This window comes from Xyrauchen texanus, chromosome 9 (genome assembly GCF_025860055.1).
Source record: "Xyrauchen texanus isolate HMW12.3.18 chromosome 9, RBS_HiC_50CHRs, whole genome shotgun sequence".
Classification (NCBI taxonomy): domain Eukaryota; kingdom Metazoa; phylum Chordata; class Actinopteri; order Cypriniformes; family Catostomidae; genus Xyrauchen; species Xyrauchen texanus.
In genome coordinates, this window is record NC_068284.1 from 22,449,827 (window position 1) to 22,461,305 (window position 11,479).

The 11,479-nt window shown below is 36.1% G+C and overlaps 1 protein-coding gene across 1 annotated transcript; it reads left to right on the forward strand.

The window, feature by feature from the left end:
• Positions 1-3,590: 3,590 nt before the first annotated feature.
• On the forward strand, positions 3,591-9,448 carry slc22a13a (solute carrier family 22 member 13a). The gene is made up of 10 exons (XM_052134319.1): positions 3,591-4,667; positions 4,921-5,024; positions 6,018-6,172; positions 6,454-6,622; positions 6,802-6,922; positions 7,580-7,674; positions 7,788-8,002; positions 8,130-8,238; positions 8,344-8,550; positions 8,771-9,448. Exons 1-10 carry the CDS (start codon positions 4,293-4,295, stop codon positions 8,832-8,834), a joined length of 1,614 nt encoding a protein of 537 aa, XP_051990279.1. The 5' UTR covers positions 3,591-4,292; the 3' UTR covers positions 8,835-9,448.
• Positions 9,449-11,479: the final 2,031 nt, after the last annotated feature.

An 11,479-nucleotide genomic window follows, 5' to 3' on the forward strand; every position in this document is an offset into this window, starting at 1 on the left:
TTGCACTTGTATGTATGTGCAAATTACTGTTAAATTCTTTATTTTTTGTATATATCCATTTTAAGTGTGAAAACTACATTGAATGTGGGTGGGGCATCTTATGAATACTTGATGAAGGAAACAAATTATGTAAATAAGTCAAATTGGTGTTGTTTATATATAATATAAACATTATATATAATGTTCACAGTTGGCCTTTAAATGGAGTGGACATGGTGGTTTGTCTTAGGTATATATTTTTTGGCTTTCTGTGGTCACAGTTATCTTAATTATGGTTTTAGGAAACTTAACACTCGGCCCAAATGGTGTCATGACTGAAAATGAATGACTGATTAAAATCCCCTAAAAATGGCATCATTAGCATGGCTTGAGAACATGTTTGAGTAACTCATTCTCTTTTTTGCCTCATGTTAAATTCTACTGTATGAACAGTGGACTACTATTTTTTTTTTTTCTACATTTCTGTTTCTGTCTTGCTGTCTTTGTTTGAATGCATCGTTGTTGGGACTGGTTGGCCGATGCTTAGAAGGATTGCCAGTGGTATGTTTGTCAGTTGTGTTTGTGTTTAAGTTGTGTGATTATATAGGTAGCAACACAATACAATGGCATGCCACCTGACTGTTTTTATATAATTGTGGTGTTTATCTTTAAATATTTCAGATACCTTAAATAGACTGTCAAATCAAAGTCTGAACACAATTATTTCTGTGACAGTCAAAAATGCTGTTGACCCTGTCATTATGTTATGGACACATCATTATCTCATTCTCCTTTTCACTTTTCACCTCTTTTAAAGTGAGATAACAGAAGGATTTGTTTTTATTTTGTGTGTGCAAGTAGTTGGCTGCCCTTCTGGAATTCATTTTAGTAATTCATCTGAGCACTTTGAATATCAAAATCACATACTTGTTTGTTATTCTTATGATATTTTTGAAGGTACTTTAAAATTGTATACACTGATTTGTCTACAGATTTAGACATCAGGTTTGTTGAAGAACTCTAACCTCTTTTTTTAATTATTATTATTTGAATAGTGCTTTCACAATACATGTCTTTTCAAAGTAGTTCTTTGATAATGTTTCTATGCGTTCAGGAGAGTTGTCTGTGATCATTCCACCCTGTTGCTTCTCTCCTTCTCTCAATTCAATAATATTTGGTTCTATCTGCAGTTTATAGCGTTCTGGATGGCACCAAGGATATGGATAACATTATTTTCAGAGTGATTGGCTACTTTTTAGAGAAACATTTAAGCTTTTTGAATTTAAAGCTTTTATAATTTCAGTGTGGCATTATTCTTTTCATTGTTTAATCTCACTGATCTGCAAGAATTAAACTGTCACAACACAACAGCAATGGAGGTATTATGGTCACATTCAATGTGGTGTGATAAGGACAATGGAAAAACACTATAGTATTTCACATTTTGGGATTTTCAGTGCATGTTTACTCAATTATTTTTACATGATCATCAATAAAGAATAAAATGATGACATTTTACCTGCCAACTTGTATAAATATGTGATTTATCTGCTGACTTGGTACCTTGTTAAAGTGTCTCATCTGTGGTATTTTCCCTGTTTATTTTACACACTGTTACAATGTTTAGTGACACAATACACTTACTGTCAGCACAATTTTATATGCTGTTTGTCTGCTTTGACTTTTATGTGCTACCTAAGTTCAGTTTTTAAAACTTTACTGCATTTGCATGACTTAGTGCTGTCTGCTGATGATTAGCTGGTCATGTATTGTAATGTAGAATGAGTTGGCAGAAAGGCAAATAACAACCATATGCTTGGGCTGCACGATAATGGTTAAAATGATAATCATGATTATTTTGCTCAAAATTGTATTTGCAGTTAGTAGTCACGATTATTGTGTAATTTCAGATTTTTTTTTTTTCTATATTACAGGGATTTGAATGATTTGGACAAAAAAAAAAATCACTGTTGTCAATGCTTATCCTATCAATTCTAAAATTAAACTTTAATCTAAAATTAAATCTAAAATAAACTTACATTAAACAGCAGCTCATGTTTAACAATTTGTGAAAATTCAAACTAGTAAATGATTGCGCATGCTTTACTGCCAATGTAAGATTTACTCTGTAGGGTGTTAACACTCGAGTCCTCTTTTAAATAATCTAGTTTTTAAATTATTATTATTATTGCGTTGTACAATAGTAATCATTTTGGTAATAATTTCGCTTTTGGCATTGCTTTTGGCTCAAGCCTTTATTTTGAGGAGGAAATGAAGGAAGTGTGTGGTGTTGTTTCTGTGTTTATATTGGAAGGAGCACAAACCTGTTGTTAGCTCAAACATGGTGAAATAATTGAATCTCATCCAAACTACACACTACCCCTATACCAAGGTGTTACTTTAGATTAGTTTAGAAACATGTGATGTTTTTACCCAAATGTGCAACTGAAGAAAATATGGAGCGCTTTAAATATAAAGCGGTCAGCGTACGTTAGTGATACACAAACCAAATCACAGCCGGTTGCACCAGCTATCCGTAATTTCAAACTTAGCCTAGTTGTGGCGTAAATGGACAATAAGCCACAACTTACGCACTACTAAATATTTGAACGTTGCACCATTAAACTTGGGTAGTAACCCTACATATAAACAAAATTATTGCGGAAGCCTCCGACCAGGAGGAACGGTTGGAATTAAAAAGCAGATTAATTTAATGACATCAATGAGATAATGTTTTGTGTCACAGACATCAATAATTTCGACATACAGTATGATGTTGACATTTACGAGAGAGAGAGAGAAAACGTAGGCTATTTCTAAGCAGTACCACCGCTCCCTATAAGCATAATACGCTGTTTAGGGCCCCAACTCCCTAGGATGGCACCAGAAAGTCAACCCTCTGCCCTTAATAGTTATACATTATTCAATGATCCAAAAGTTTTTTCTCTCTTTTGTATACCTAAACGAGTGTAAATGTAAACATCATGCTAAGTGTCAAAATTATTGGAGCCTGTCACGCAAACATGAGCACATCGATGTCATTAAATGTAATTTAGCTTTTTTATTCCAACCGTTACTCCTGGTTGGAGTCTGCCGTAAATATTTAGTTTATACGTAGTGTTACGTCCTACCTAAGTTTAATGGTGCAACGCTCAAATATTTAGTAGAGCGTAAATTGTGACTAGTTCAGACTGCTACTAAAAATCAGGTTTTTTGCATATCTAGATTGTATCCAGATGAGTTTTTGATAGTCTGGACAACAAAAAAAACACATGAAATCTGATTTTTCCGAATCTGATTCAAACCACATCGGGATTGAGATCAGATTTTTTTTTCAGATGTGTCTCAGTCCGGACGCTCTGGCTGCTCAATTCGGATTTCAAATGTAAAGATGTTGACTACCACCCCTGGAGTCGCGAGTTTGAATCCTGTGCATGCTGAGTGACTCCAGCCAGGTCTCCTAATCAACCAAATTGGCCTTGATTCTAGGGTGGGTAGTCACGTGGGGTAACATCTTTGTGGTCGCTATTGAGCTATATAAAGATTGAGCACCCACTTATATGGGTAACTGCGTGCCTAAAGAGGCGGGTATCAAACACTGTTGTCAAGGATTGGCGTTGTTATACAAAGGCTTCAATTGTGTCGTTGGAGGTTCCCCAAAAGCGTTTAATGCGTTTACTGTTGAGTGAACCATAATTGAAAGAGAACTGTGCATTTCTGGTGCTGTTTTGGAAGTGAATTGAAGACAATTGAAGTGAAGCTTACAATTTTATAAAAGCACTTACATTAATTCTCTTAAAACTTGTGTATTATTTAAGCTATATACATTGTTTTTCTGTCATTTTAGGGTTTACAGCATTCCATTTTATATACTGTAACTTATGTCTTGTGGCTATACTTTTGAAGTAAGTATTTTATTTTTACGGCTTGGCTCCATCCACTTTCATTATAAGTACCCCACTGTAACCCAGAGGCTCTATGATAAGACACCTCTATGATAAATATAAATACAAAGATCAAAAATAGCAAGCATGAATAAAAATACATTCAGTATCTGAGTCCATCTCAGATGATTGAGACTATATATCAAGGCTCTACATCAAGGAAAACATATAGAAAGACACTGATAAACCTTAACATATCAGTCTTTTCAACACCATCAGCCTTGAATGATCAACCATTACACTTTTACTACAATAACTTAACCATTTTTATATGACATTCTGATATATTCACAGATTGTGCAGTTAAACATTAATTTACAGTGCTTTATAGTGTAACCGCTTACACACTTGCTCTTCTCCTGGACCATCATGGCTGATTTTGGGGAGATTCTAGAGGCTATTGGAGACTTTGGGATATTCCAAAAGCTTGTACTGTTTGCTCTGTGCTTTCCGAACCTCATACTGCCTTTTCATTTTGCCAGCCTTGTTTTCAACCATGCAGACACAAACCATCATTGCAACACTGATTGGATTCTTCATATAGATCCTAATCTGACGAAGGAAGAGCAGCTTAACCTGACTGTGCCGAGGCTCCCGGATGGATCTATCAGTGGATGTGAGATGTACATGCCTGTGAATTGGAATCTCACTGCTATAAGGGAATATGGCTTGAATGAAACCACCACTTGCACTGATGGGTGGGTGCACAATGATACCATTTATGAGGCAACAATTGTCACAGACGTAAGTTCTAGCACTAATGGATTTTAAAGAGTTGTTTCAGATATATAGCTAGTAACTGATTTAGGCACCTGTATTTTTGAAAATATTTCTGCTATTAAAATCATGTGTTCATTGTGTCCTAAATACAGCGCCATATAATTTAACAAGCATGTGTTTAAATGGCCTCAATATGAGCTGATTAAAAGACAGTTGCCATTAAGGAATCCTTTGATTTGAAGTTCCTATTTTGTATTTGTCTTTTATTGTTTTGCAGTTTGATCTCGTTTGTGACAAAGCAAACTTATTTCGGGGAGCACAAACAGTAATGTTGGCTGGAATATTAGTTGGAGCTCTACTCTTTGGCCCCTTTTCAGAATCGTAAGTGTAAAGAAACTGAACCTTTCATATATTTTGAATGCCGGTACTGAATTTACAGACACACTTCAGAAATCTGTAGATTTCATTTTTTGGATATTTTAAACTTGATAACACAATTATGTGCATGCAATTTACAGTAAAGTACTGTAAATTTTGTTGCACATAATGGTGTCAATGTATTCACCCCACCCCTTTTATTCGCAAAGTCAAATTAAAACATTTAAATATATATTTTTTGCACTATAATGTGAAAGTATGTAAATTAAAAATGATAAACTGATAACTACTTTGAATTCGGTAACAGTAGGTCGAAAGTTCTGCTGCTGAAATCGGCCTGTGCTTTCCAAAATTCAAATTACTGCCCCTAGTGGCCGAAGCTGGAAATGTTGTTAAATGTATGGGCACATGTGAACTCCATTTTCCAGGGGAAATGTCTACAGAGTGGCACGAGTAGTATTTTTAATTTACCTAATGTAATACGGTCAACATGAATGCATATTTTATTAACTCTACACCCTAACCCTATCTCGTACCCTACACCTAACTGTCAGTGGAGTAAAATTTTTATTTTAGAGCAAAAATACAACCTCTGAATCATGCTCGCCACTGTTTATTTGAATCCGATTACTACCTGGTTCCCACAGGACCAGTCCAGAACCCGGGACTCGGAGATCAGTAGCACTAGAGGGAAAGATGATCGCAACCAAATTGATGCAAAAATGTCTAATGGTTGATGGTGCTCGTCATTAATTTGGCAGAATGGAGTTGATTTCAGGGAACAACTTTCAGAAGCAACATGTCGATTTCACATGTGATCGTGTTGTTGATTAATTATTGAATAGTTTCTGAAGGTTCTGTATTTGGAAGTACAACAAAATAAATGTGCAAGATTTATTTGCATGGTAAAGAACATATTTCCAATGATATCATAAATAGTAATTTTCAGTAAATTGCTTTTTCTTTTTTCTTCTCATTTTCTGTTTTAAACTCCAGGTTTGGACGTAAACGAACAACACAGATACCTATGGTGCTCATGCTAATTTTTACAGTGGTGACTGGTCTTTCTCCAAACATTGAGGTGTACATCACATCCCAGTTCTTTGTTGGTCTGTCTTATGGAGGATTTCGGGTCAACTGCATCATCCTTGGTGAGATAATGTTGTTCACTGAATTCTAAAGCACCCTTTTCTGAACCTTTTCATCATGTTGGTTATCAGCAGACTGACAATCCTTATATACATGGCAAAATATCAGATAACTCTTAACTCCATGAAATTTTACAGATACTTATTTTTGTCATCGACAAATCAGTTCTTATCTGTCATAGCATAATTATTAGACTATGGACGCCATATTTAAACCACAGAATGTCTGTATTTTTTGTCACTGTAATTGTTCTGTCCTCATTAGAATGGTTTTGTTGCTGTAGCCACTGAGTGGATTGGAGTTACCCAGAGATCATATGCAGCATGTCTGAGTCAGGAACTAGGAGCTTTGGGGCAGGTCATTTTTCTGGCCGTTGTGTATTTCGTTAGGGACTGGAGAAAAGCCCAGTTTATAATGGCTGGCCCAATTGGATTTGTGCTACTCTATATATGGTATGTGTGTAGTTTTAATAAATATTTAAAGAATAGTTGCAATTAATAGTTTTTACAATTGATTCAATTATTTTAGTGTTATTCTGTAACTTTACAGGGCATCACTTAGAGGGTGATTTTCATTCTGAATTATGAATTTACCAGTGTTTTACACAATTTTTTTGTGCATACCATTATAGGTTTATTCCAGAATCTGCTAGGTGGCTTCTTGACCGTGGAAGAACTACAGAGGCAAAAGAACTAATTCAGAAGGCAGCTAAAATCAACAAACGTTCAATTCCTGATTCATTAGTGGAAAAGGTGGCCTGATTTATATTATTATATACTTGTAACGGGTAAAGGGTGGGCAAGGAGGAGGCGGGAACTGGCAGAACATTCAATGTAACTTTAATCACAGAAATCAATTTAAAACAACATAAAACAAAGACGCACACACACATACAGCTGCCACTTGTGTCTCATTCTATCTCGAACTGGCATCTCCATCTCCCCTTTATTTCGCTCTCCCGCTGATCAGCTGACTCAGCTGATGCCCTCCTCCTCGTCACACTCCTCCACCGCCCGATTCAGGCCAGGGAACCATCCAGACTGACCTACTCCCCCATTAAGGCCATTCCGCCAGCTGGTGGTCCACCCCGCCTCCTGGGAACCTCTGGGAGACGAGAGGAGGGAAAGGGGAGAGGGAAAGTGCGAGCAGGAGACACAGAGAGAGAGAGATAGAGAGAGAGAGAGAGAGAGAGAGAGAGAGAGACGCACGCACGTGACCAATGTGTGTGTGTGTCTTATGTTTTGTCTGCTCAGCCAGTTCCCATCTCGTCCTTGCCCATCCCCTACCCGTTACCATACTCTACATTTCTCAAATTGTCAAAGTAGAGGACAATCTCTTCAAAATAACATGATAAATTACAAATAATATGGATTATATTTTGTTGCTGTTGTTGTTATTTGATGTATTAGGTCTTAAAAGAAAAGACTGTTGAAAGAGGGGGAATAAAACTCCTGTTTACTTCCCACGTTCTCAGGAAATATTTCTTAATCATTACCTTCGGATGGTGAGTCAGATAACTAACTCCAAAAAAACAAAAACAAAAAAAGTTGTGTGTTTTCCTGAATTTCCAAAGTTCACTTTTAAACATGAATGGGTCACTGTGTTGTTAATACTTAGGTGTGCACTAAACCTAGCATACTACAGCCTCTCTCTAAATGTGGGGAGGTTTGGCCTTGATATTTTTCTCAATCAACTCATATTCGGACTTGCTGAGTTGCCTGTCCACTTCCTCTGCATGTGGTTGTTGGAAACAGTTGGAAGAAAGGCATCACTGATGGGTTCTCTTCTATTGGGAGGATTTTTCTGTCTCCTGATTCTTGCAGTACCACAAGGTAAAACCTTTTCCATGTATTACATTCCATAACATACAAAAATTGAAATACTGTATTGGAGTCATGGAAATAAAATGGTAATAAGCTGTGTAAGAGAGCAATATATTTCAATATGTTTATACTTTAGGTAATAACATTGCCCTCATTGCTCTTGCCACAACTGGAAGATTTCTCATGAACGCAGCAGGCAGTATTTGCAATGTTTATGTTCAAGAACTGTTTCCCACCTCTATCCGGTAGGCACAGGCCCCTGTCATGCAACCAGTCATTTTGTATGTGTACACATGAGACTTTTATTATTTTTTATGCAGTTATATAATACATTACTTGTAAAATTTCAGCCAGACAGCCACAGGACTGGGTATCACAGCTTCTCGAGTTGCAAGTATGTTGGCACCTGTGCTGAACGTGCTTGAGATCTACCACTATTCTATACCCACTGTGGTATTCAGCAGTCTAGCACTAGCAAGTGGGGCATTGGCCTTCTTGCTGCCTGAGACCAGACGCACTGAGCTGCCTGATTCCATAGAGGAGGCAGAAGGCACAAGGTACATGTACTATTACACTGAGACATATAGAAATGTTTTCATTAAACTAGTGAGGAAAAAAAAAGTGAAATATTTTGTGAAATTCCGCTGTTTAAAGAAAAAAGTTTCTAAATTTCTAAAAATGTTCATTAATTGCATGTCTTTTAATATTTATAATTTAAAACAACGTAACATTTTTGTCAAAGGAAAATAACACTCTATCTCTGTGTTTCTCCCATAGAAAACCAAAGAATACAAATCACACAACTGGGGATTGTGAAGACATCCAAGCAACCAAATTATAACCCCTAAACTTCTTGACAGTGGTGTTTCTTTTTTTTATTATTACTATTTCTATTAAGGGTTTACAGTGTTATTATTATAAGCATTTGCATTATAGTAAGTGTTACTGTTTATCTTCAATAGTATGAAAAGATTGGTTGGTTCTGTGTTCTCTTATTTACTATGCAGAAATGTATAAACTTAAAAACATAAAATAATATGCAATAAACCTCATTGTGAATTCCAGTTTTATTGACCCAATTAATCTTTGATACTTTGATATAAGGAAATGAATGCTTCAGTAAATTAATAAATCAATAAATGAACATGGTCATAATGGCATTACTTATTTATCAACCAATAAATCTCTGAAGACTATATGAAGACTATAGATTATTTAGTGACTTTGTTAGATAAATCAATATATTTTTCCCATATGCAATGCAACAATTGATCATAAAACAATCAGAAAGTTGTCTCGTTTAACTGAGCAACTTTTTTAGAATCACAATGTTGTAATACTTAAATCATTTTCCAGACCATATTGCCGCAAAAACATTTTTGTTTAAATGGGCAGGGTCTGTGTTTGTACATTATTCAGATCTGATTTTTTTTTTTTTTAAGTAAAACAATATTAGATATCAACACTGATATATTAACATAATATACATTGACTAATTAAGCAAATTACAGTTATCAAATTACTAAATTGTACAGAATAGAATGACAAAGTCAAATCAATACATATGCTTATTTAATTTAAAGGAACATCTCACCCAAAAAATTTAAATTCTGTACTAAATTTAAAGTAAGGAACTATCCACTGCCATTGTAGTGAAACGATGGACTGTGATATGCATCTCTGTTTGGTTTTCCACAAAATAAAGATAGTCATATGGGTTTGGAACTATATGAGGGTAAGTAAATTTTGACTGAATTTTCATTTTTGGGTGAACTATTCCATTAAATGTAATAATTGTGTTATTTTTGTTCATTAAAATTGGATTTTGTTAATGGATCAGGGATATGAAGTATGGTAGCTCCACTAACCCAATAACTCAGACATCCAATCATTTTCACCACTTTGTGGCCACACAACATTTGTGTTGGTGTGTGTTGCATCTAGTGGAGTGGAACATTCCTGTGCTGGTTCTGAAGGCATGGCAGAAATGGATGAGAATATGTCATCATGAAATAAGATGCTCTCTTTTGTCTCGGCAGCCTCACTGTGACTCTCTAAGCCAGTGAAATCATCAAATAGGTTTGCAGTGGTTTGTGATGTTTCCACACTGAATGTATTTGTTCCTGTGCTGTCAGTTGTAGTTGCAAAGATGTCATTTTGGAAAGGATCAGAAAAAGGATCAGCACCTCTTTGACCGACCCTAACTAGGGGTGGATCTTGCTCAGAACTGAACAAATCGAAAGCCTCCATTTGAGTTGACTGAATTAGTCCTTGGTCAGAAAGATTTTGATCAAACACATTAGAATCTGATTGATTGCCCTTGCCATTGAATACATTCTTAACCTCACTTTGAATTAGATTGCCCTGTTCAAGGTCAGAGGTTTTCTGACCAAACACATTTGAAGGATTTGACAGAGTTGATGGGTCACTCTCAGAACTTATCAAGTCAAGAGCTCCATTTGGAGCAGGTTGACCATTTGCAATTGGCTCAAAATGGTTTTGGCTTTGACTTTCGCTGTTTGTCATAATATCAAAGAAATTAGTGGACATTTCAGAGGCCATAAACATATTGTCTCCTCCAAAGATAGCATTGGACACTCCAAAGAGTTTGTCAGTCATTCCTGAGAAAAAACTGGTTTCATTGGCTACATTCTGGGTGTTTCCAAAGCCATATGAGGTTGCCTTAATGTTTGACTCTGATGAACCAAAAATATCAAGAGTCTCTTCATTCAAATTCACAGACTGACTTACTTTTGCATCTCCACTTGATCCACATTCTCCCTGTGTTTTTTCTCCAAATGGGTCTTCCTGAATAAAAGAGCTCTCTATATCATTTAAAACTGTCAATGATGGTGTTTCAAAATTCGTAATGTCTGTTAATGTGCCACTGTTTGCAAAATTAAGTGTGTCTGAATCTGAAAAGCTAATGACTTCGGTCTTGGGGCTCATGACTTGAGATGTAAACACTCCAGTTGCATCAGGAAAACCAGGATCTTCAGTATGAGGGAAAGAGGAGTTCAGGTTGTCTTCAAGACTTGCAGGTTTTGAAAAGTCTGCAGAAGTGATATCAACATGAATGCTTTCTTGTGAAGACATAAGAGCCTCATTGCTATCAATCTCCACAAAACCACCAGTAAGGGGCTTAACTTGTTCAGTTGGATAAAGGTCCATTGATGGCACTGCCACTTCTGCAGGGCTTCTACTAGGCAGTTTAATTGGATTTTCACTGTTCTTGGTTGCATTTAGTTCTTCAGGAGCATCACTATGTGAGTTTTGTTTTCCATGTGGGGTGTTTTGAGAGGTGGTCAAGGAAATGAGATGAGCAAAATTGTCCTGAGACAATGCAGTGTTCATAGCCTCCTCTGTGTCTCCAACTATCTCTTGTTCCTTCTCACATGCTGTAGTTGCAGTTTCTGTTTTGATTACCAGAGTTTCTAATACTTCTAAATCATTTTCAGTGGACGAAACATGTCTTTTGCTTTCCGT